The sequence below is a fragment of the Alexandromys fortis genome, unplaced genomic scaffold (assembly GCF_014885135.2).
Source record: "Alexandromys fortis isolate MF-2015 unplaced genomic scaffold, M_Fortis_MF-2015_v1.1 scaffold_172, whole genome shotgun sequence".
Lineage (NCBI taxonomy): Eukaryota > Metazoa > Chordata > Mammalia > Rodentia > Cricetidae > Alexandromys > Alexandromys fortis.
This window is the reverse complement of record NW_026068061.1, coordinates 388096-412888: the sequence shown is the minus strand read 5'-3', so window position 1 is coordinate 412888 and position 24793 is coordinate 388096. Positions and strand designations below refer to the sequence as shown.

The 24793-nt window shown below is 46.0% G+C and overlaps 1 protein-coding gene across 1 annotated transcript; it reads right to left on the bottom strand.

Annotated features, from left to right (window-relative positions):
• Nucleotides 1–1417: 1417 nt before the first annotated feature.
• Nucleotides 1418–24377, bottom strand: Sohlh2 (spermatogenesis and oogenesis specific basic helix-loop-helix 2). Its single transcript, XM_050120262.1, has 11 exons — nucleotides 24245–24377; nucleotides 16760–16974; nucleotides 14113–14174; nucleotides 13927–14031; nucleotides 12179–12263; nucleotides 9754–9864; nucleotides 8030–8177; nucleotides 7816–7904; nucleotides 6900–7021; nucleotides 3898–4157; nucleotides 1418–2538 (listed from the first exon to the last, which is right to left on the bottom strand). The coding sequence occupies exons 1-11, from the start codon at nucleotides 24290–24292 to the stop codon at nucleotides 2380–2382; spliced, it is 1404 nt and encodes a 467-aa protein (XP_049976219.1). The 5' UTR covers nucleotides 24293–24377; the 3' UTR covers nucleotides 1418–2379.
• Between the last annotated feature and the right edge of the window lie 416 nt (nucleotides 24378–24793).

Here is a 24793-nt window from a genome sequence, read left to right as displayed (position 1 = left end):
AGATGGAAACATGGGTGTCTGCCTTCGTCCTTTGTCCTTCCTCACACTCCCACAGGGTCTATCAAGTCTATCAAGTCTTGCTAATTCTGCCGGTAGCAGAAACACAGAAGCCAGCACCGTAGGCAACCGCCTTGTAATTCTCAGACTATACTGTCTCATGCCCTGCCAGTTTGACTTTCTAAAGAAAATCCTGGGGCTGGAGAGAGGTGTCAGTGGGTAACAGCACTTAGCTTGCAACCAGGAGCACCTGAGTTCAAATCCCCAGGACCCAGGTTAAAAGCTGAACCTGACTATGTGTGCCTGCAACAGGTGGATCCCGAGAGCTCACTTGCCAACCATTCTAGAAGAAATGGTGGGCTAACAGTTCCATGAAAGGCCCTGGCCCAACACAACAGGGCAGAAAGACACCCACCATCTTTCTCTGGGGCCTCCACGCTCACATGTATGTACCATAGGCACATAATACACAACCATGCACACACACAAAAAGAATCCTTCTATGGGCTGAGGCCTGCTAAGTCTTTGGCTGAGAGCTGAGCTTATTTTGGAAGAACATAATTTATTAAAAAATTAAGTTCTCGCCTAGGTTTCGGATCCTTGTATGAGGTTCAGGACCCTGGACCTGGCTGCTTGTGTGACTGTCCTCCAGTAGCAACTGCCATCCTGGGAGTCCAACACTGCCTAATCACACCTGGCTTCAGAGAGGGGCTAGAGGAACACTATGGAAAGAGGGTCCATCTGTGGCTATGGGACAGCCATCATCCCAGCCGCACAAGACTTTCTAGGGGTAGACTTTGCCACAGGGGCACCAACACTGCTGTAACGAACCCTCGTCTGTGATTTGTAAAGGTGCCTAATAAACTCACTGGGCTCTCAGAGAGAACTCTGGGGGAATCACACCTCCATCTGTGACTGGGGCCTTGGGAAGAGTAGAAGCTGTTGATGTCTGCCCAAGAAAAGGAATTTTAGCAACACCAGTCTTTAATTAAAAAAAAAAAAAAACCACTTTAAGTTTTTAAGGAAAATAAGGACTGAGGGCTGTAAGCAGACCGAATTCCTGGCCGCAGCCTCTCTCAGAACCCACGTGTGGATCTGGAAAAAGTCCACCCAAGCAGCTCTCCCAGCAGCAAGGGGGGCCGGTCAGGGACGCGGCAAAGCTCACAGAACCCGAAACACCTCAATAACTTCTCTTGTAATGCCAAAGCAATGGCAGCTGAGACTGTGAACTGTCAACATCCACATAAGAAGCAGAGACTCTAAGCTGGAATCTTCCAGTTCCTTCCCACAGCGCACCCCATATCTACAGAGTTTGGCATCTTCAAAGACCTTATGCCAAAACAACAACAACAACAACAAAAGCTGAAGATTATTAAGCATCTCAGAAATCTAATAAAATCAAATTCCTTTCATGCAACGATTAAAAGAGAAAACATTTTATTAAACGAAACAATGGATTACAAGGTAAACCTGAACACTTCAACAATAAAACTTCCGTGTAAGAACATTTCAGCGAAATATAAAACAAACACAGCTCCCCGTTTCCCAACAGTTGCTCTACCACCCTGCAGGAAGAAAGGACAAAGTAGAAATCTGTGGGTCTGTAACTAAAGGTCCAGCGAGGAAGGTGTCCTCCTGGCTCTCATCCCACTCACGTGGTTGCTAAATGCAACCGAAAGCACATTACTGTATCCAGCCACCAAGTGGAAAGGCAGACACCACTCCACACACCCCTGAATAGTTTTAGCTGGGGTGATGAATGAAAAAGGGGGCTGTTAAAATGTCAAATCTACAAAAGATATCAGCTAGAAATCAATGACAGAAATAAGCAGGCTGCAGGATCTGTGTTTGGTGGCGTTGGGAGTATCAACATGCCTTCCTGGTCTCAGCTGGTTCTACCCACACGGGTCTTCTTTGTCATAGGATTTTCACAAAGTGAACAATAGTTTTCGGTAGAATGGATATGTGTGGGTCACTAAGGCTGCTGCTGCTTGCCCTTCTCCGGCCAGGAAGTCCCAGAATGGATGAAGAGGCCTGAGAACACAAGGCTATCACTGCCATCAACTATCTTTCTATACCTCTTTGGAAGATTCTAGCACATTCATCAGAAGCCAAGACCAGCGGCTTTCAAAAACCTGTCTTTGTCCCTTCTTGCTGAACTGAACAACTGTGCCCAGCCTGTGGGCTCTAACGGGAGCCTCCGCCACAGACTGCTAACATGCCCCAGCTGCTGCTGAAAAGGAGAGAGCCACACACATTAACTGAAGGCTGGTGCATTCTTACAACGTCACAGATGCATTTTTGTCCCACAAAATAGTTAATAAAGTCAACTGGAATCTTCGGGCGACTAAAGCTACAGGGTTTCAAGTATTTCTTTTTTTCTTAAAAGTAATCATCTTCTTGAGGTGGGGGAGATGGCTTAGCGGAGACACGCAGTTGCTGAGAAGCCTGATGATCTGGGTCCGAGTCTTGGAACCCACTGAAGACGCCGCATGAGGCAGCGCGAGAACTGGCTGGAAACTGGTGGCCTGGAGTAGTACACTGTAGCGGAGACCAGAGAGACTGTCTCAACAGAGAAGAAGGAAGGGACAAAAAAGCTGTCTTCACACACACACACACACACCTTTAAAAACCAAAACAAAAATAACTTTCTTATAAAAATTCTACAGCAAAAACATACACATTAAGTACATGTCAACAATGAAAAATGAATCGGCTGCGTGAGCCTGTAGTTTCCAAAGTGTCAGGTTCAGGTTGTGAGCCTGTAGTTCTCAATATTTTGGGGGTAGTTTAAGCAGAAGGATCACTTGAACCTAAGGGTTCAAGACCAGACAGACAAGGCAGGATCTCATATTAGCTAGTCATCAATCAATCAATCAATCAATCAATCAGTACTATTCCATCCTCTTTCATTTGTCTTGGCTTTCCTACCCTGACCATTACTGGCACATCATAGTGTTACCTGCATACTCTAAGTTCTCTCTGTAGTTCCCTTTGGGATGTCTTTCTTACAAGTGAATCTTGGGACAGTCACTATCATTCCTACTTCATAGATGTCACATAGAAATGACATTTTCTGCTCTAGAAGGGATGCATGAGGCAGCGTTAGACCACATATATGACTTAGTTATGGCCTCCACAAAAGTCCACTTCCCTGTTCATCCACGCTCTTCCCATCCTCATCTCTGACTCCAGACTCCCTATGGGGCTAATTCTTTGTCTCTGGGTTTTGGCTTGGACAGTAAGGACCTCTCCAGGAGTCAGCAGCACCTGACTGGACTCTGTGTCCTCTTCCTACACCGTCCAACCCACATCACAGCTACCCGCTTCTCTGACTGTATCCCCAAACATTTCATGAGTGTGAGCTTCATGTCCGCAGACACTACATTCCCAGAGGTGCCAGGAAGCAAAGGCCAACAGTACTCAAGGACTGTTGTATAAAATCTGGTGTCTGAACTCAGTCTGATGGCAAATGAAGGATGGGTTTTCATGCAGTGACGGTAACTACTGCAGAGGAGAGACAAGAGAAGCAGGTAGGGGGTCAGCTGAGAATGAAGCCGGAGGAGTGGGCTGGAGTGTCCTAGGAACTGAGGGGAAGCAGAGGGGAGCAGAGGGGGAGCCACAGATCCAGGAAAGCCCAATTCCACTTGGTCACCTAATGCTAGACGAGTTAGGCCATATCCAGATTCATGACACCAGACATCCAGCTACCAAGCCTGCAGCATGGAGAATAAAATCCCAAGGTAACTGCAGCAATTATCCCCACTCAGACAGAGTGACTTAAAAACCAACATGGCTCTTGCGGTACAGACCATGAGCTCCGAGACCAGGGCACTAGCAGCAAAGTGCAGCTCACTGGCTGGAGAGGACCCAGTCTGCCTCAGAGCCCGGACCACTTACCGGACAACTGGAACTGGCAGGGTGAGTTTGGCAAAGCATGGAGCTGCAGTGCTGAGGAAGAAAGCTGGACCCACTGGGCACAGCGGGTGGTAGGTAAATGGAAACGTTCTGGTTCTTTCTGGCCGCCGTGTCCAGGGGAGGGACGGTCCCAGAACAGCATCTGACAGCGTGGAAGGGACTCAGAGAGAGGGCCACGCTGCCGGGGACTCGCGTTTTCACCAGGTCTTCAATAGGGTTCTCGGACACAGAGCTCGATGGGCCTGTCACGGGAAAGAGAGCAAGTGTCTGCAAACACTGTACACACAGTCCTGTGGCTCTGAACCACAACACAAGAACTACATGGCCCTCAGTTTAATTTCCCATGTCACACACGCGGACAGCTGTTACACTCAAACACTGACGGCTCTTCCTGAAACAACATTTAACTCAACATTGTATGTTTATATTGGTTTATCACAAGAAGAGATTTTAAAAGACAAGCAGATCTCTTTGCTTTTTGGTGTGTGTGTGTGTGTGTGTGTGTGTGTGTGAGAGAGAGAGAGAGAGAGAGAGAGAGAGAGAGAGAGAGAGAGAGAGTGTGTGTGTGTGTGTGTGTGTGTGTGTGTGTGTGTGTGTCTACCATTGTAACCAAACTGACCATCTGTCCTGGTTAGTTTTATGTTAACTTGATACAAGCTGGAGTTGTTTGGGAAGAGAGACAATGAAGAAAATTCTGCTAAAAGACTGGCAAGTACATAGTACATTTTCTTGATTGATGTGGGAGCACTGTGGGTAGTGCCGACTCTTGGCTGGCAGTCTTGAATTTATAAGAAAACAGGCTGAAAAGCCAGTTAGCAGTGTTCCTCCCCCTCCTCCTCCTCTTCTTCTCCTTCTCCCTCCTCCTCCTCTTCTCCTTCTCCCTCCTCCTCCTCTTCTCCTTCTTTTTCTCTTCCTCTTTTTTCTATTCTTCTCCCTTCTCCCAAGGTCAAGAGAAAGGTCTAAGCAGACCACTGAAGTGATCTGCATTTCTTTCCTTGGCTTTAGAACCGAGGGGATCTATGTTCTATTTTGGCCTCTTCTCTTTCGACTTCAGACATAACCATAGGAACACATTTGTTTCAGAGCTCCCTCTGATCCCCCTGAATCCCCCTTACCCCCTGGACATGTATGTGGTGCCTCTGTCCTGCATTAAACACACTGGGCAAACCGGTTTGATTTGGGGATCCTGTCTGCCACTGAGTTCCAAATTCATACAAACAACCCCATCTCTGAGGTGGGGGTGCCAAGCAGAGCACCAGGGCACAGGCCTATACTTAGCAGGGAGAGTGATGGTCAAGGATATCCCACCATGGGGTGCTATGGCAACACAGTTTCTTAGAAGAAGGAACCGAAGACTCACGAAAGACTGGATGAGGAGAGGGGTGTCCCTGTTACTCAGCAGCAGTCACTCAGACTAGAGCGTCCACTTTACTGTCTCCTCCATGGAGAGCAGCCTCCAGGATTACCAAGAGCCACACACTTGCTCTCTTATGCTCTGGCTTTGTTCCTTCCCATCCTCTTTCCACAGCTATGTGGGAATGCCTAGGCTTGCCCAAAAATAGAACAGAAATGCCTCTGGGAGGAGGGCTGCATGCATCTTAATAGGTATTTGTATTCTACATATTTCTTGACCACCACTGCTCTAGACACTAAAAATATAACCATACATTAAAACAGGAGGGAAAACCCTCTACCTTTGTGGGGTTGGCACTCTAATGAGAGAAGACAGCCAATAACAAGCATACGAATAAATGTCATTAGCAAGGGATGAGGACCAAGAAGACAAATCTAACAGAAAATGTGAGTTAAGGGTGTCGAGGACTCAGAGTGGTGACCTTAAAACAAAGCCCTGAAAGAGGTGAATAAACTAACATTCTCAATGCTCAACACAAAGCTGGCATTGAACTCATATGAACACATTCAGTTCTCTATATCCTCGAGCTGGGATTTCAACCATGGATTGAAAATATTAAAAACAAACAAAAAGAATAGCAAGACTATAGAAAACATGGACAGACTTTGTTCTTTGAACAATATAATGTAACAACGATTTGTATAAATTTACATTGTATCAGGTGTCATCCAACCCACAAAAGACTTCAAGTAAGCAGGAGGATGTGCCCAGGTTATATGTAAATGATACTCCATTTTATAGAAGGGACTTGAGACTCTGAAGGTCTGGTGTCTGCAGAGGAACGTGGAACCAATCCTCTGTGGGTACTGAGAGAAAACTATGCTTCGTTTTAGATTTCATTTCTATAAGAAATAAATTTATCAATATACTTTTCGTGTGCTAGCAAGATATACTTTCTGGCAATTATAGTCAATTTTGAGACAGATTATATTTTATTTTATGTGTATTGATGCTTGCATACATTTATGTATGCATGTCACAGGCACGTCATGCCTACAGAGAGACCAGAAAGGGCAGTGAGCCCCCTGTGATTGGAAGTAGAGACTGTTGTGAGCTGCCATGTGGGTGCTGGGAACTGAACACAGGTCCTCTTCAGGAGCAGCAGAGCCTCTGCCTCTAAGATAACTCTTGTGGTTGCATCTGAAATGCCCCCAGTCTCATTTTGAAAACTTGTTCCCTGGCTGGTAGCACTGTTTTGTGAAACCTTTGGAAGCTGGAATGCAGCTGGTTGGAGCTGGGGCCTTCTGCCCCTGCTTCCATCCCGCTCTGATCCCTGACCCCTGCATTGTGATGTCCTGTCGTGGGAGTGCCGCCATGCTTACCTTTACCATCAGACTGGATCCTCTGGAACTAAAAGGTGAGCATTTCCTCCCTGGGGTTGCTCTGCCAGGAATTCTGCCATGGTGATGCAAAAGGACCTAATAGGACTCCATCTGAATGCTTCAATGAAGCCAGGACTCACACTGTGTGGTGTTTCGGCTCCACCTGACCACCCAGTTATGGTAGGAGACGACGGGGACTCAGGGGGACCCAGGGGCTACGGAGCCTCCATTCAGGCGCACGTACTAACCTCTTACGGTTTCCTCCACGGGTCTTCCTGCGGCCGGCACGGGATACACGCTCAAGCACTGATCAGCCAGGAGCTGGATCTCCCGCACAGATGCGTAAGCGCTTGGCAGCACAGCGTCTTCCCTTGAAAGACAAGAAGGGGTCACTTCGCACTTCTCTCCAGGAAGACAAGGTGAACAGTGCTGAGGTCAAAGGCTGTTCTAAACTGTGGTTTAAAAAAACGTATTTGTTTAAATGTCTGAGTGCTTCCTGGAGGTCTGTATGTGTACCGCATATACGCAGTCCCTACAAGGGCAAGAAGAGTACATCAGACCCTATGAGACTGGAGTGACAGCTGACTGCGAGCAGCCACGTGAATGCTGGGAAATGAACCCGGGTCCTCTTGCAAGATCCGAGAGTGTTCTTAACCACTGAACCATCCCTCCAGCTCTTCAAAGGCTTTTCTATTAGTCAAGATCTGAAAAACCTGGACAGAGTCTCAGTTAAAGATTATTTAAACAGAACAAAGAGGTACTAAGGAGTTTTAATGATTCTTCGAAGGTCTTTTTGGTTTCTCTTTGCTCGCACAGACTCCTAAGTTCTAGTAAGGAAGTCATCACTTGGCACGCCACATTTACTAACTGGGTTTAGATGCTCCACAGTCTTCAGCCTCTGCCAGAGAATTCTAGAACCCAGCCTTCCCCTGCTGGGCAAGTGGAGTCTCAAAGCTTATTGTAAGGCTCTCAGGGGTAACAGGGCCCACAGCCCAAGGAATATAGCAAGTGTTTGTGGCAGTTTTGAAATGGTTAGTATGGGCAGTGGGAGAGCCTTAGCCAGGCTCTCACGGTGTATGCTTGCAGTTCCTGTCCACTATGAGCATGCATAAAGGAGGGGGGAAAAAAAACACAGACTAAGAATTCCCACAGCCCTGGCCGTACCTCTGTGACGTGGCCCCGCACGGAAGGAACAGATCAATGGGCACGTGTCTCTTAGAGAACCTCTTATTGCTCTCAATGGTTTCCTTAATCTGAACAGGTACAAAGGTGCATATATAAAAACAGACTTAAGGACACATGTATTTGCAGTTACAAAAGCAAACGTAGAAATCGGTGAACGGAAATGTTGCCGAGTAGGACTTTAGAAACTGAGTACCTTGGCCATGACGGCTGGAGAGAGATTCTCCCGGACATACTTCACATAATCAACGGTGGCCTCAATAACCGAAGCCACGTCGCTCTTCCTCCCCTTGACGTGTGGAAGGAGAGTACGCAGCTGCTCGCAGGAAAACTTGATGCGCTCTCTGTTCCAACAGTTGTAAGGAAATAAGGAAGCATTAGCCTTACCTTCTTCTTTGGGCATAGGGATAAACAGTTCTTCTTTGGGGTTTTTGCGAAAATGGACTGTCCCCATCTTCATCTGGTCTCTGTCTCAGAGAAAGACCATGTCCCCATAGGCCAGCAGCCCTCCCAGCTCCTAAAAATCACAACTTTCAGGGTTGCCCCTCGCCTGTTACACAAAGAAAACAACTGGTAAGGTACAGAGTCTGTGCCCCGGCAGCCCAGCTCCCTCGACCAGGCCATAGCTGCGGTGCTGTGGGTGCCCAGGTAGTGCCCAGCCCCCACAGCCCTGAAGATCTGTTGAAATCTGTCCTGGGGAAGAATCACATGCTAGACAGACATCCTTTGTCAATGCACACTAGAAGTCCAGCAGGCCAGGAGGAGTCAGGATCTGGGTTCGGACCATATTTCCAACGAGAGATCATTTGGTATCTTGTGACATGTGAGTTTTACACATGCTGTGGCTTGGGCTGAAGGAAAAGAAGATAGCTTTCCTAAGCAGAAAAACTGAAATGCAAAGAACTGTGTCCCGGCTAGCATCCAAAAGAGACAGACATGGGAAAAACAGATCTAACTGAGTTAATTCAAGCCCTTGGTATTTTTCCCGAAGGGCATGATTTATCCAGTTGCGATCTTGACGTGTGCAGGGCACCCAGCTGGACCCTTAGGCAAGTCCTTAAATTTCTCTTCATTTCAGAAGAAAAATTAAATTTAAAAATATCTTGTTTGACAAATATATAGTCAGGGGGTGGAAAATATGTTGGTAAGTGGAATTTTTATAGGGCTTCAGGAGTCCCGGAGTTTGGCAGAGACGTCTCAGGGACTATTCTGGGGTGGGGGGGGAGCAGTGGGGAGTCAACAGCTGGACACTATTACTGGAAGGCTTTCCACAGAGAGTACTCACTTACAAAAGAGCTGGAGATGAAACACACGGCAAAGTTTCCGCAGCAAAGCGGTCTCTCAGTAAAATAGGAAAAGTTGCCTAAGCACGTTAAACAGGAGGACGCCTTAAGAAAATGACAGTCTATTAGATCGTCTGCATTTTATCTGCAATGGGGGCTGTGTCATAAAGCTTACTGAGGAAAAGTAGTATTCAAGACAGGGTAGAAAAATAATCCTAGCCGTTAAATAGAGCAAGAATGAAACACACACACAAAAAAAAAGCAAAGTTATCTACAGACGACTCAACTGTCATCAGCATTGCTCCCTTTCCTAGAGCTTTGTCCCTTCCACAGTGAAAAAGTCTTCGTACGTTGTTCCGGTGTGTACTCAAAAACCGCGTGAATGCAGGGGAAACAGGAGAATAACAGACGAAAACAGAGAACCACAGAATGAGCTCACGTCGAGTCCCGACTGCTCTCCAGCCATCCCGCGGCACTGATGCCAGCTGACCCGATGGCGGAGAGGGTAGCGTGCATTTCGTGGTCACATTCCCTAGACTCATCTAGACTGCTGGCGATGTTAAGTCTGGGAAACGTGCGGACGTGATTTCTCTGGGTCGAGGGTTATCCACAACACCAAAGCCGCGACAACACTCACCTCCTCAGCTTTTCTTTGCTTGAGTGAAGAAGAGAAGTCTTCCTGATTCTCTGGGGACCCGACAGTGGGGCCTTTTCTCCAAGTTCTGGGTCACTTTTCAGCTGCCCAAAGCTAGGAGCAAGTGAAAATCAAGGCACATATTAAAGAGGAAAATTGTCAGGCGAATGAGTCACTAACCAGGTGGAAACTACATCTCCTGCTTCATACAAAGGGGGCAAATACATCACATCACTGTACCTGACACATTCGGTACTAAGTCTTTTCTTTCGGACTTTGAGATATCATAAATCTAATGGTCAAAACACTAAAACACATTGATTAAGTATAACATATAGCCAGGGCTAAGACACTCTAATTTTATCTGTTGTGGCTATTCCAAATTACAAGCAATGCTTTTGTATTTTTATTCTTTACAAATTACAAGCAATGCTTTTGTATTTTTTCACTTGTATTTTGTATTCTTTACTTCATGCTGTTGGAAAAGCATTGCACCACCAGCCTACTTCTCCTTCCTTGCTGTAGTTGATAAATTACACACAATGGTTGACACTCGGACAACCCGTTATAAAGCAGACAGAGTTAGATAGCTCCCGCCCAACTGTAAGCTAACGTTAAGTATTCTGAGCAGATTACAGGCCAAGTTATCATTGTCAGGCAGATAGGATGCAGTTTTTACCTACAATACTTTGCACCGGGTCTTACAGTCCCTCTGCAAATCACAGAACATGACTGTATCTACCCTTAAGAAGTTAAGGCGCATGGGGCTGGAGAGATGGTTCAGTGGTTAAGGGCACTGGATGTTCTAGCAGAGGCCGTAGGTTCCATTTCCAGCACCCTACGTGGTGGTTCATAACCATCTGTAACTCCAGTTCCAAGGTATCAGATGCCCTCTTCTGGCTTCTGAGGGTACTACATGCCTGTGGCACACAGACAAGTGCAGCAAAACACACCCATACACATGACATAAAACTTGGTGCTTTTTGGGCTGACGAGGGAGGGGGGCTTGGTTGGGGGAGGGGGAGGGAAAGGGGAGGCGGCGGTGGGGAAGAGACAGAAATGTTTAATAAATAAATAAATAAATTAAAAAAAAAAAAAAACTTGGTGTCTTTTCTGAGGTGCTAATCACCACAGCTCTTGTTACAGGGTCTCTTGCTGTCCTGAAGCTCATGAAGTGGGGCCCAGCTACTTGCCCAGGGTGCCCCAAGGATCCTTCTTCTGTTTCCACCTCCCCAGTGCTGGTATTCTAAGCACCCACGTCCCAAAGCTTTTGTGTTTGAATTCTTGGTCTCAAGCTCAAGTCCCCATATTTTCAAACAACTACTTTATTGACTGAGTTATCTCCCTCGCGCTATAATCCTATTTTCTATATCCAAAAGGGCGGAACTTGACTGGAAATTTTACTTTTATTTACAGTGGTAAGATTAGGAGGGAGAGAAAAGGAATTGAGATTAGTAGATACTGAAAAATGCTTTCATGTAGTATAGGAAGATCATGAAACCTCACGGTACCCTCACACCCCAGACGGGGGTCACCTTCCCATAAAACTCTTTGCGGCTCAGCTGCTAGATAAGGTTCACAAAGCTGCTGCTATCAATGAGCCGCTTGCGTGAGGTCATCTTTGGCTTGCCGCACTGAACTGGCTGCCAAGTCCTTTCCCTTTTCCGAACAGTAGATGACTGCACTCTACACATGCTAGGAAAGCCCGGTTCAGCACGTTCACCATCAGCCTCCGCGGGCTACAGCACTTGTTCATTCCGGGCAGCTCTGAGCTCTACCAAAAACCCCCTTGGTGTAAAATAAATAAATAAATAAATAATAAATAAATAAATAAATAAATAAATAAATAAATGTATGTATGTGAGGGAAACATTCGCCAAAAATCGGTTTTTACAAAACAGAGGAAGAGTCTGACCCCAAGTTCAACTGCCTGTGGGAGATAGGCTTGAATGTCGGTTCTAACACCCAGAAGAGAGGCATGCAGACACTGAGACAGCCCAGACAAACTGCCCTGTAGAAAAACTTAAGCTTCCTTCAAAGGTCATATAATAAATTCTCCTAATAGTTGAAGCACTGAGTTTGTGAGTTCAAAACAGAAAAGAAGAAGAAAGTGCTTTAGATATTGACTAGGTAAGATTGTGCTTCTCTGTTCAAATGCCTGAGGTTTTAAGCTGGTGTTTTAAAAGAAGCTTCTATTATTTTATTTGAGTATCAAGGAGCTTTCTTATACTGTGTGGTGTACCATGATCTCAGCTCTAAAATTTGAAACCAAAGAATGCTTCCTGCCTTCCAAGCAAGAGACCGCCCCTCTTCAGCCCTCTCAGCACCGGGGCTCGTGTCCTGTTGTGACAGTCTCTGCAGTATCCTTAATCAAATATACACACTATAAACATTTGTAATATGGAAAAGTAGGAAAAATAAAACTAACCAAAGAAACAGATCAGTAGAAAAGTCATTGCAGGAAGTCTGGATGTGCAGTCCACATTCTGGAAGCCTCTTAATGCTTTCCACATCTGCCGGGAGTTTGGAAAGAGCTCATTTTAATCCTAAAATCACGACCAATGATTTTTTACAAAGCAGGGTTTTTTAACAATAGAAAGCAAATAGATTTCATTCCAGGAAGCATAAAACCACTGCAATTAAAAATTACCATTGAAAGGCTACATATACCACACCATACCCCCAGGACACCCTCTGCCCAGTCAGAACCTGGCAACTTAGGTATTTTACAGTGTGCCTCCAGCCAAGCTTATGCATCACCTTCCTATTTATAAGTGAGCCTCAAGCAACTGCACTCAAGCCTCAAGGGGGAAAGAATCTGCAGCTGTCGGTCCTTGGAGCAATGACAGAGCAACTAGAGAATGACTGTGACCCATCAGAGGTGCTGGGGACAGGTGATGGGCAGCTGCGTTTCTGAGGACCAGAGAACAGAGTGCAAAGGGACCTTGGCCACAAGCTGAGTCAGGCCCAGTAAGGTGAAGCCAGAGGGGGGAGGGGCTGCGGGGGGAGGGGGGGGTTGCTACAAAGTGAACTCACTGCACTGACCACTGAAAACTAAGACTCTAAAGAGGCAAACATATGTGAACTTAAATATTTATAACCCTCAGTGTGTTTCAAGAACATATTAAAGGGATTAACTTTAAGTTTAAAAAAAGTGTCCAGCCTTACGGAGATGTAACTGTGAGTGTGTGAGTTTGTGTGTGTGTGTGTGTGTGTGTGTGTATGTGTGTGTGCGCAGTATGTAGAGTTGATAAACATATACATTGTAAACATAGCACAACCAAATTAGAGTATTCATCACCTTATGTAATTATTCTATTGTGCATGTGTTGAAAACATTTCAAATGGATACTCTTAGCAAGTTTCGAGTATTCCACACAGTATTGTTAATACAGTCATCAAGTATCTTAGGTCTTCACTATTTGCTCGTATGCAAAAACTCTCTACCCTTTGACCAATCCTCTCCATCCGATATCAGCTTAATTCCAAAAAAATTTCTCAGCTACTATCCCAGCATACAGCAAGTAAAAAATAGTTATTAAACCACATTAATTCCAGGACATGGAGGCTGTCTGCTGTCCTTTTGGGATAAAAACTAACGGAATTAGCGCTAAAGTGTTGCAACACACAATACAATAGGTAAGGGATTACAAAGGAGAGGCCTAGTTGAGGCACTGACACCAATGCTTTGTGTCTAAAGCTATGCAAGAGAAAGAATGGCCCTGTATTCACCTCAAGAGGTAAATACATACAAGAAGGAATTACTATGCAACGGGTTAATACTCCTGCCTTTTGAACATCCCTGTAATGAAGTAACCTAATCAATTATATTTTAATAACCAAGATATGAGGGCAGCCAGGTTATCAAATGAAAAGAAACATAGTAACAATCTCAAACAAAAACAAACAGCACCCTTTACCACACAGCTATCATGCATCTCACTGGAAATTTCTGAACATTTCGGCTTCTCTTGCAGATAAAGGATCTTTTCCTCCTTATTTACACTTATTTCCTGACTATGAATAAAAGCACACTTGTGAAATACATAGCAAATGTATTCCTAGTCCACAAATAAAGGAATAAGTAGAAAATCGATTTAAAGATATACAAACATGGTTTTTTATAGAATGTTAATAAGAATTTCTTAAACCTTTGCAAATATATTTTTAACTCACCCATATTTATGAAAAATGTTTTCCAGTACTTTACCACCGTGTTCATTTTGTCCAACGTCAGAGGCTCAGTGAAACTAATATCCACTCCATATTCTGAAATACAGCCTAAAAGAAATCATGTTAGCACCAACTTTGTGATTCCTGGTTGAAAATGAAACACGTCACGTGAGGAAGTCACATACATACCTTTAAATTCTTCAGGCATTATAAAAACAAACAGCAAATATATGTTTTTCTTCTTGCAGGATCTGAGGGAAAAAGAGTTACAATGAAACAAAATCATCATTCAAAGAAAGTCAGACTCAAGAGTTGAACTACTAGGAACTGTACTATAGATGCCTTGAACTTGGAGAATTCGATATGATGGAAAAAAAATTTTAAATTCAGCATCTCGAGTCAAGGAGGAGTGACGTTATGGACCGCTCTTTCGTCACTGAATGAATAACCTAAACCACATCCATATTTTCAGATTTCTCTTTAGCTTAAAAAATGTTGCAGAAAAAAAAATGACATTTCAAGACGACTATGAGAATAAAATCAGGGACTGGAGAGACGGCTCAGTGGTTGAGAGCATTGGCTGCTCTTCCAGAGGCTCCTGGTTCAATTCCCAGCGCCCACACAGCAGCTCACAGCTGTCTGCAACCCCACAAAATGCTAATGCACATAAAATAAAAATGAGTAAATAAAAAAATAAAATAATCAAAATCCAGATTGGGGAAAGTTACGTAAAACTAAAAACTTTTTTAACACATACATGTGTGTGTGTTTGAAACAAGATACATATGTATAATTTAAGACAAAAAAGGAAGAGGAAAGGAAAGCTGAAATTTGAATTTTTATCAAGTTTTTTTTTTTTGGAATCATAGCAAGAAACACTGAATATTGATTAGATATTTCACCATTAAAGAATTCTTCCTTTACAGATGTGTCACTGGTGTTGGGGCTTTTGCTGAGTCCAGTCTTAGACAACTATTTACTAAAACACCAAATGGATCAACTAAACAATGTCAGATTTGCTGTGAAACCCACCCGCAGCAGAACACTCTGGAAGAGGAAAGATGTCCCACTAAGAGCAATCCAAGCTGCACTGAGGACTTGGGAGTTCACTGCTCTAGTCTGCTGTCGTACGCTTGCAAGGTTCCAGACTGAAACGTCCTGCGCAAGAGTTAACCACACTCGTGTGTACAGAACGCCAGCTAAGTACAAGCTGGTTCTTCAGCTCACAGGCTTGGCTCATCCAGGAAGAGCGAACCTCACCTGAGAAAATGCCTCCATCAGACTGGCCCAAAGGCAAGTCCAAAAGGCATTTTCGTGATTAATGACTGATGTGGAGGGCCCAGCCCGCTGTGGCTGGTGCCACCCCTGGTGGTCCTGGGTAGAATAAAAAGCAGGCTGAACAAGCATGAGGAACGAGCCAGTAGGCAACACTCCTCCAGGGCTGTTGGTTCCCACTTTGAGTTCCTGCCCTGACTCCCCTGAACACCGGACTCACATCAGGAGACTGAAATAAACCCTTTCCTCCCCAAGTTACTTTGGTCGTAGTATTTATCATAGCACTAGAACCTAACTAAGAACCCCTGCATGGTACTGTTAGTTTATGTAAAAGTGAATGTATATTATTCTATATTCCATATTTTATCATAGACTTATCTGTCTGTAGGAGGCTGGGTCCAGGGTCCCCCAGGGATACCCAAATCAGTCTGTGTTCAAGCCCCTTGCCCACAAAGGCTTTCAGTTAAGGGGCGGGGCAGAGGACCAGGAAGTCCAGGTAGCCTGGCGGTGGTATCCATCTATCTGGCTTAGTCTCTTCCTGCCTCAGCCTGCCTAGTCCGCTAACCTCCCAGGCCTCCTAAGAGAGTCCCCAGATGTTCTCTACCAGCTTACAGGGGCTTGTCCTGACACCATCTTAATTCTGCTCTCTCTGTCAGCTCTTTCCAGAGGGGAGCCAAGCTGTTGGGACCTAAGCCTGTTTACACACATCCTGATTGGTTCAAGATGCCCTGGGATCCCACTGGGAGAAAGTAACTCCCCCTCCATGGGACTCCAGCTCTCTGAAAGCAGCTTGGGCATGAAGAAGCTGGGCTTTTGCAGAGATCTAAGGTGAAATGGGGGTTGTCTGAGATGGTAGGGTCCTGACTCACTCAGATCCCAAGAACCTCATCACACCCAGAAATAGATTCAGGCCACTGCCAGCTCCACACAGAGCTCAGGGCTCTTGCTTCAATATCCTCCATAAATCTTTTTTTTTTTTTTTTTGGTGGTGGGAGGATTTTCAAGACAGGGTTTCTCCATAGCTTTTGGTTCCTGTCCTGGAACTAGCTCTTGTAGACCAGGCTGGCTTCGAACTCACAGAGATCCACCTGTCTCGGCCTCCCGAGTGCTGGGATTAAAGGCGTGCGCCACCACTGCCCGCCTCCCCCATAAATCTTAATAAACTCTAAAACGCTGTGTCATTTTAATGACAGTTATTTTAAAAAAAGCATTCCTATGGGACCAATATCAGCATTGTATATCAAATAAATTTAAATTATTATTAATTTAAAATTAAATTATTAATTATAAAATTAATTTATTAAAATAAATTAAGCCCTCTGTTGTCACCCATACCTACTCCTTCTCAAGTTAAACCGTTAGTTCTTACAACAGCATGCCAAACTGGCCATATACCCACACTGTGAAGCTTCTATCCATGAAGACACGCTTCCTCTTAAAGCGCAAAGTGATCAGATTTTATGTCAAGTATATCAGCAAACTGTATCTTACAGATGCAAGAGATAGACAGGTCTCAAAGGCGATTTTAAAGACACAAGAGTCAAGATTCGAAACGTTTTACCTGACTAACTTGACAGCCTCCAGTTCCTCCACAGTTAAGGTGGAAGTCACCTTCAAGAAAACGATGTCAAAAGAGTTTGCAGCCAAAAGCCCAGCCACCTTCTTCACGTCGCTAACGGTCAGGGTGATCTGTGCTGTGGCGGAAAAGTACTTCTGGACAGAGCCAGTCAGGAAGTATCTTGTGGCATCTGCAGCCAGCAAAATGTCCAGTCGCTCCTGAAAGAGAAGGGAAGCAGCAGAAGCTGTGTGTGATTACTACCAAACAAACACTAGGGAGAAATAAAGCAATGGCGGCCGACCTGCAGCACTGGAGGCCAGGAAGCTCTGCTTTGCCTCCATGCCCAGGGCTATGCTTGGGTCTGAGCATCTTGCTGCTTCATGAAGATCCGAATGTGCTTTCCCTGTAAACCTCTCTTGCTCGATTTAACAGGTAAGGCTATGATCCAGTTTCTTGTTTGTTTGTTTGTTCTGTGTTTTTCGAGACAGGGTTTCTCTATAGCTTTGGTGCCTCTCCTAGAACTAACTCTTGTAGACCAGGCTGTCCTCGAACTCACAGAGGTCCACCTGCCTCTGCCTCCCAAGTGCTGGGATCACCACTATGTTTCCTAGTTGGAAGTTTCTACTGGAAAATATATTTTGTGAGAAAGTCAAACTAGCAAGTCCCATATTATTTATCTTGCTAAAAACACATTCTGGAGAACAAATAAAAAAGTCTAAATTTGGTGCTAGAGAAATGGCTCAGTGGTTTTAAGAACCCTGGCTACTTTTGCCGAGGACCCAGATTCATTCCCGGCACCCAGAGGTGACTTTCAGCTGTTGCTAATGACAGTTCCAAGGGATCTGGTCCTCTTCTGGCCACCATAGGTACCAGGCACACACACGGTGCACATACATACATGCAGACGAAACATTTAGACATAAACATCTCATAATGTCTTAAGTGAGTTTATAATTGTGCATTGGGCCTCATTCCTAGCAATCCTTGGCCACATGAAAACATGGGTTGACAGGTGGGCGGGCGACTGCCTCTCTCCACACAAGGCAGCATCCCTCCTATGAATATCTCCCTCTCCTCCATCCCCCACGCACTTCTGTTGAGAATGCCCGGAATTTGAGATATTATCTTTTGTATTTACAATTAATATTTACACGTAATGATTTCTGTTGTCATCTCTTTGGTCTGTACTATTCCTTGTAGTTCCTGCTTGCTTCTCTCTGGGATTCACTTTATTGAATTTCAGTGCGGGCTCAGGAGATTCTTCCAGCCTGACAAGGCTGTCACTGCGCTCACAGGTAGTTAGCTGGTCTAGGTCTCTGAATTTTGAAGATGATGATGCATCACCTTGTGATATTCAGAGTGGCTGTAGAAAGTACCAAGCCCTTCATCTCCTGTGTCCTGATAGTATCTGAGTACAAGACTTGTTACTGGCTCTGGAAATAAATGGTACTTCTTCAACAGGGATCACTTTTTCCTCTCCGTTGTCTTTCTCTCTTTGGGAATCTTCTGTGAAATGTTGGAAACCCAGGAAGATTCTTTTTTCCATTTCTCTGTGATAGATTAGGTTGAATTCTTGGCCTACAGTCCTTTAAAAAGTACTGAATTTAATATGACTTGTGAATTTTTAAGGTTTTATATTTTTAGTGTTTTCATAACCTGTTATTTTGGGAATGTGATAACGTCTCTGAAGAGACAAATTAGAATTTTACTTGTGTCTACAGTGTGTGCATTGAGTCATACGTGTGTGTCTGTGTGAGGAGGTCACAGAACAACCTTGAGTGTCGTTTTTCCAGCAGCGTCTACCTTGTTCGTCAGGACAGGGTCTCGTGCTGGGCTTGGAGTTTTCTAACTACGACAGGCTGTCTGGCCAGGAATCCCCATAGCTCCACTTCCCCAGAGTTAGAATTCCAGGAACATGCAGTCACGCCCTGCTGTGTGTTCATGTGTGATTGTGCACGTGCATGCCTGCAGGTGGTCGGAAGAAGACCGCATGGGATTTCTTCTTCTGTGTCTCCCCATCTCATTTTTTGAGGCGGAGTCTCTCACTGACCCTGGAACTCAAAGATTTGCCTACACTGGCTGACCAGTGAGTTCCAGGGGCTCCCCTCGTCTGTTCCCAATGCAGGAGAGTGGGGGGCTCAGGCATGAGTCACTGTGCCCGGTCTCTACACAGATGCTTAGGTCCTAATGTTTTCACGTAATTACTTTACCAACCTTGCCATCTCCTCAGCCTCGCAAATTGGAATCCAGGCATTTGTTTCTGTTCTCTTTTGTCCTAGCCCCTGCAGCTTGCTCTTTTCACAACTACCAAAACAAGATTGGTTATGAACAAAACACATCTCTTTCTTGTCATACTGGAGATAGGACAAGTCCAAGATGAAGGTGTTGGCAGGCCCAGCGTCAAGCAAAGGCATGATTTCTGGTTCAGGGAAGGCAGCCTCTCGGTGTGCCTCCATGTGGTCAAAGGCTGATGGGTCTTCCTTGGGCCTCTTTTACGGGAACACTTATTCTTGATGACAGACGGGTCCTAATCACCTCGGAACAGCCCCACCTCCTAATGTCAACACCTTGTAGTGAGGACATCGGGATGTATATTTGGAGAGGACACCAACACTCCTAACAAAGCAGGCTCACAATGTATGCCCAGTAGAGCTGCACACTTGGGCGGCTGCACCTACCTACATCCGGGAATCTTAGGGAAACTTACGCATCAAAGGCTATGTGGCTGTAAATATCCCCAGCATCTTTTAAATGGAAACTGATTTGGGTCCAGTGTTAGGGAGCAGGGAACTGGGAAACGGACTGGACAGCAGAAACTGAGTCTGTGCCGGTTCCTGGTCACATAGAGGACTAGAAATTACCCACACTGGGAGCCTCCTTCCCACACACAGCTCACTTTCCAAACATCAGTTCACAGGCATGTCCCGGAGGTTACCGCATCCCTGCTCTGGTCAGAGGAACAAGCTAAGCACAGGTGTTCTGCATGTAGCTGCTTCCACACCAGGTGATCGCCCTCTGCACAAGTGCGACCCTTTGCTTCTGCCCATCACTAATAGGTCCCACCTCAGCATCTCTCCTCTGCTGTCTACAAAGCTGTACCTTTTCTCCGTCACACACATTTGAGCCTGTCGCTTTCTAGATTTCAAGTCTGTGGGTTTTAGGTTCTGAGAGAAACGGCTGTGTTGGAACCAAGATTCCATCTAGAACATCGGGTGGCTGCGTCTCCTTAGGTTTTAACGTAGAGTTGTCCCGCCCCTTTCTTTTGCAGTGATATTTACTTGTTGGAGGCTGAATTATTTTAAGTGTTTCCTGCTGTGACATTCAGAACAGAGGCGGTGGAGGAAACATTTATACTCAATCCACCAGCAGGAGCCAGTCTCACTCACCAGCTCCATCAACAGCAGAAAGGTTAAAAAGGGTCCACTCATTAATGTGTTCTTTGGTTTTGTTTTGTTTTCTGCGACCTGACACCAGCCTCCAAACTTGCCTCTGTTTCCCTCGAGGGCCCTAACCTTTTCAAAACATACCATGACCTTTTCCTTCAAAAATAATTATTTCGCTATTTGAGACACAGCCTTGGTATAATCCCTAGGCTGGTTTCAAACACTCAATCCTCCTGTCCCAGCTCTTGGAAACTACAGAGACCCAGGGAGAATCTGGAGGCCCTTGTGGTCTGTTTCACGTCATTTGAAAGCCACACCATAGGTCAGTAGCATCTCAGGTGCAACCCATTAGTGTTTGTTGTCCAACTCTACTGGATCGCACGGCTAATTCTCTCCCAGCACCTTCCTGAGACCCCTCAGTAACACTGTACCACTGTAACAGTGATAGTGTTTATGGGACCTGACTCTAAGAAGGTTATAGTTTTGTTGACTTTTTTTCCAAATAATGTTTTAGTTGAAGCAACTGCCAATGTGCTAATATAATTTATCGGCATTCATAAAATGATTATATAAATGTTTCTGTGGAGTGTCTGTGTATGTGTGTGTGTATGTGTGTGTGTAAGAGAGAGAGAGATGTGGCATGTATGTGGTGTGTGTACGTGGTATCTGTGTAGTGGTATGTCTGTAGTGTGTGTGTGTGTGATGTATATTATGTGGTTCGTGCTTATGCGGTGTGTATGTGGTGCTGTGTGTGTGTTTATGTGTTTGATGTGTGTGGTATGTACCTGTGTATGTGGTGCTGTGTGTGTGTTTGTGTGTTTGATGTGTGTGGTATGTACCTGTGTATGTGGTACTGTGTGTGTGTGTTTGTGTGTTTGATGTGTGTGGTATGTACCTGTGTATGTGGTGCTGTGTGTGTGTGTTTGTGTGTTTGATGTGTGTGGTACGTACCTGTGTATGTGGCGGGTGGGTGGGGTCAAGTGCTCTTTATGTCACTCTCCACCTTAGGTTTTGAGGCAAAATCTCTCACTGAGCCAGGCATTAGGCTAGATTGGCCAGCCAGTGAGCTCCAGGGTCACCCCGATTCTGGCTCTGCTCACCAAGCACTGGGGTTACAGATGCATGTGTGGCTATGTCTGCCTTTATCTGGGTACTGGGTGCCAAACTTGGGTTCTCATGATGGAGCCGCAAGCACTTCCCCAACCAAGCCACCTACCTCTCCAGCCCCCTATTTTTTCTTTTATGTTAATATAGCAATTTTTCTCTCACTGAGCCATCTGAGAACAAGACGAGGTGGTATGAACAATGACACTAAAAATAGAAACCAGGGGATAGGTAATAGAAAATAGGTATAGGCTAGGGATAACTGTAGAATTTTCTGTTAGGAAGTTTGGTTCTCTTAGTCTTCTCAAACATCTTACTGCTTTGTGTTCCTGCTTAATTGTGTTTGATAATTACTGTCCTCATAGGTGTTTATTGAGCCTTCGTACCGGGCAGAGGCAGTGCTAAGAATACAGGTGAAGGGGCAGCCAAGCACCCTGCACACAGGGCTTCCCATGCCTTCTCTGTGGTACAGACAGCAGGGCTCACAATCCTTGGGATGCAGAACAGTGCACGGAGCCTTGGTTACCAGCCCATTTCCATCATCCAGTGTGGGGCTGAGGGACCAAAGGCTTCAGGGCAGGAACCAGTATCTGCCTCTTGGTTCCAGGCACCACCACTGGCTCTAAGAGACACGACCTGTATCTGCAAGGCAAGCTCACAGTGCAAGGGCCCCATGCCCAAGGTAGACCCCTCTATGTTTTCTTAAATACCAACCTGAGCGCGCGCGCGCACACACACACACACACATTGTTATTTCAAGCTGAGAGGATGGGAAAGAATTCCAGGGATGTACATTCAGACTGGGCAGTGGAAACTGTTCTCCCCACTGCGTGAATCACAGGCTCAAAGAACAAAAGCAGCTGCCTCTCTGAGCCTTGTCCTGGGTGGTACCTGGTGTTCTAACTGCATGATTCTCCTTCCAGGTTCCCCTCCCAGAGCCCCCAGAATCTATCAGTCTTGTGGAGAAAAGTCAAGAGCTTTAAGGCACAAAGACATGGGGAGGAGTCTGAGGAGGTAGGGAAGAAACTAAGATGGTGGGAAGTAGCAGAATAGGAAAACCTGCTCTGTGCAGGAGCCCAAGGTTTGCTGGGTGCTGAGACGCCGGGTACAAGACAAAGCCGTTCCAGAAAGAGGTGACCGGTCCTCTCGCCAAAGGCTTCTTTCCCTGACCTACAAAGCCAGAGCCACAACATACTCAGGGTGTCAGCAGTCACACAGATTAGAACACTGAGAACACCACTCAAGACCACTACCCAGCAATGTAAATTTAGCAAATAAAGTATAATCAGCGTAAATCCGAGTGTTGACTCAGCACGCTGTTGATGGTGTGACACCGGAACACAGGCAATAGGAAGGCCTCCCAAGGATGAGAGGAAAAGAATGGAAAGTTCTAGCGTATTCTCCTTTGCAAAATTGCCTTTGAACACGTCTATAATTTCCACCTAAGAACACAATTGGCTAGATTCCATTTGATATCATTTTTTTCTGTTATGAATTGCTTAGTGCATTTTTTTAACCAATACATTTTCATTGGAAATTTTTTTTAAAATGACGAGGAAAAGAAACCCCATGCTTTCTTAGGGGTAGGCCCTATTAACACCCTGCCACGTCCTTTAATGATGGGCAGCTTTATAACCCCACGGGCACCCATGTCCTTATCTACACCAACTCATTTCTGGCCACATTCAGGAAACCGCAGTCTCTACAGTTTTGCAGCCCCAAATCTCCATCTGCAAACGGTGGCAGTCTAAACCCTTAATTAATAACAGCAGGTGCTCAAGTGCTTAGAGCAAATCACTCCTCCATTTTAGTGAGCTGTTATTTATGTCAGTCTTATCACGGGGTGCAGCGCCACAGACAATCAGCAGTGGCTGCCTGGGCCTGAACTCTCAGAGGGCAATCACTGGCCTCCGGTTTCCCCGGAGACCAAGGAGGGATTTAGCTCTATCTGGAGACTAAGCAAACTGCGGGGCTCACAAGACTCAGAGGGGGCTCTCCACTCTCCTGGGTCAGAATCCACTAAAAAAAAATCAGGCATTTTATTCAGAATTCCATTTTTGTGCAGTTTTGCTTAATCCTGAGCCATCAGACTCCTTTCCTTAGCGCCTTCGCTTTTGCGCGCGAACCCCCCCCCCCCACCAACCCCCGGAATTACCAAAACCCGTTAAACAACCTACAGAAATAATTTCGTTTCCTGAAGCTTGTTCCTAAAGGCTCAGAAGGTTAAGTAGTCAAAGCTTATTATAGGTTTTAACAAAACTCCTCTAGGTGTAAGAGACCCCCACCTCCTACAGATAGTGCTGGCTCCGCCTTCTGGGGTGAGTAATGTTCCTCTAGGCATCCTAGCCGGGCTTTCCCGCTATTTTGTTTTGTTTTGTTTTGTCTCGTAGACAGGTTTTCACACTGTAACCCAGAACAGGCCTTGAATTCACAGCATCCTCCCGCCTCAGCTTGCATGGGGGCTAAGTCACCAGGCCGGGTTTCACGTTACTTTTTTTTTTTTTTTTTTTTTTTTTTTTTTAAATCTAGACTAGTTAACCCTGTGGGTGGGTCACCAAGGGTCTGATCAAAGTGCGCTTCTGGGACCTCTCTCTGCAGCGTACGGACGGACCCGGTACGTACAGTAGTACATTGGCAAGCAGGCTTTGTTTGTGCAAGGCCACCTTGGGTCGCCATCTTCGAAAGGCGAAAGGCGAACCGTGCAAGGACAGGGACTCCGGAAATACATGCAGAGAAATGCACGCTCCTATAGCCCAAACCTTCCCTGTAGGAAAGCTCCAGCCGGGTCTCCCAATCCCAGGATGGCCCCGAGGTTCTGCTCCGGGCTCCAGGGTCAGGGGATTCAAAGTCTGGCCTGGTGGCTTTCTGGCCTCAAATAACAGCCCCACACCGGAGCGCAGCTCCAGGCCCTTGATGGAGCCTCCTGGGTGCACCCTGGTAGGGCTGCGCCTGCAGGGCCGAATGGGGTGATGTTCACAGCTGCCTCCACGACAGCTCCTACCTGCCCTGGCCTCCGGCCTAGCTCCCCACTGCTGATCAGGTCGGCCATGGCGTCTAGTGCTCCGCAGCTTCTTGGCGGGCCCGCGCTGCGAGGGGCGGAGCGAGGCGCAGAGAGCGCCCGCCCGGGGGCTGTGGGAGCGCTGGGCAGAGTGACGTGGACACCCCAGGCCTGCCACTCACGCCGCAGGCTGGCTTGCTCCACTACGCATGGGCAGAGCACCCTCTGCTGTGATGGATGCCTGGGGTGGGCCAGCCACTTAGCGGTCCTACAGATGCGCCAGTTTGTCCCATAAAATATATTTGCCTCATGCCCGTGCATATGGACAGCGCTCGTATGGCAGTTTCTTTAATTCATTCTTCAATTTGGAATTGCTCGGTTTTATACTGCAATTTAACACGTTGGCCCCGTTTCCTCAGCTGAGAAACTGAGGCAGTGAAGAAGTTTCTGGTGGCTGCTGACCAAACCCGTTATTCAGCCCTGGCTCAGCACTGAGATAGGATCCTTCTCTTTGTTATTGTGTCTAGGTTTTTCTAACGCTTAGGAACCCGT

Excerpts from the sequence above, each read along its gene's own strand:
- Sohlh2 (XM_050120262.1), bottom strand. The coding sequence starts at position 24,292 with ATGGCCGACCTGATCAGCAGTGGGGAGCTAGGCCGGAGGCCAGGGCAG. Across the intron at positions 14,175-16,759 it reads GAGGCTGTCAAGTTAGTCAG|ATCCTGCAAGAAGAAAAACA; the intron begins GTAAAACGTTTC and ends TTTTTCCCTCAG. Across the intron at positions 14,032-14,112 it reads AATGCCTGAAGAATTTAAAG|GCTGTATTTCAGAATATGGA; the intron begins GTATGTATGTGA and ends GATTTCTTTTAG.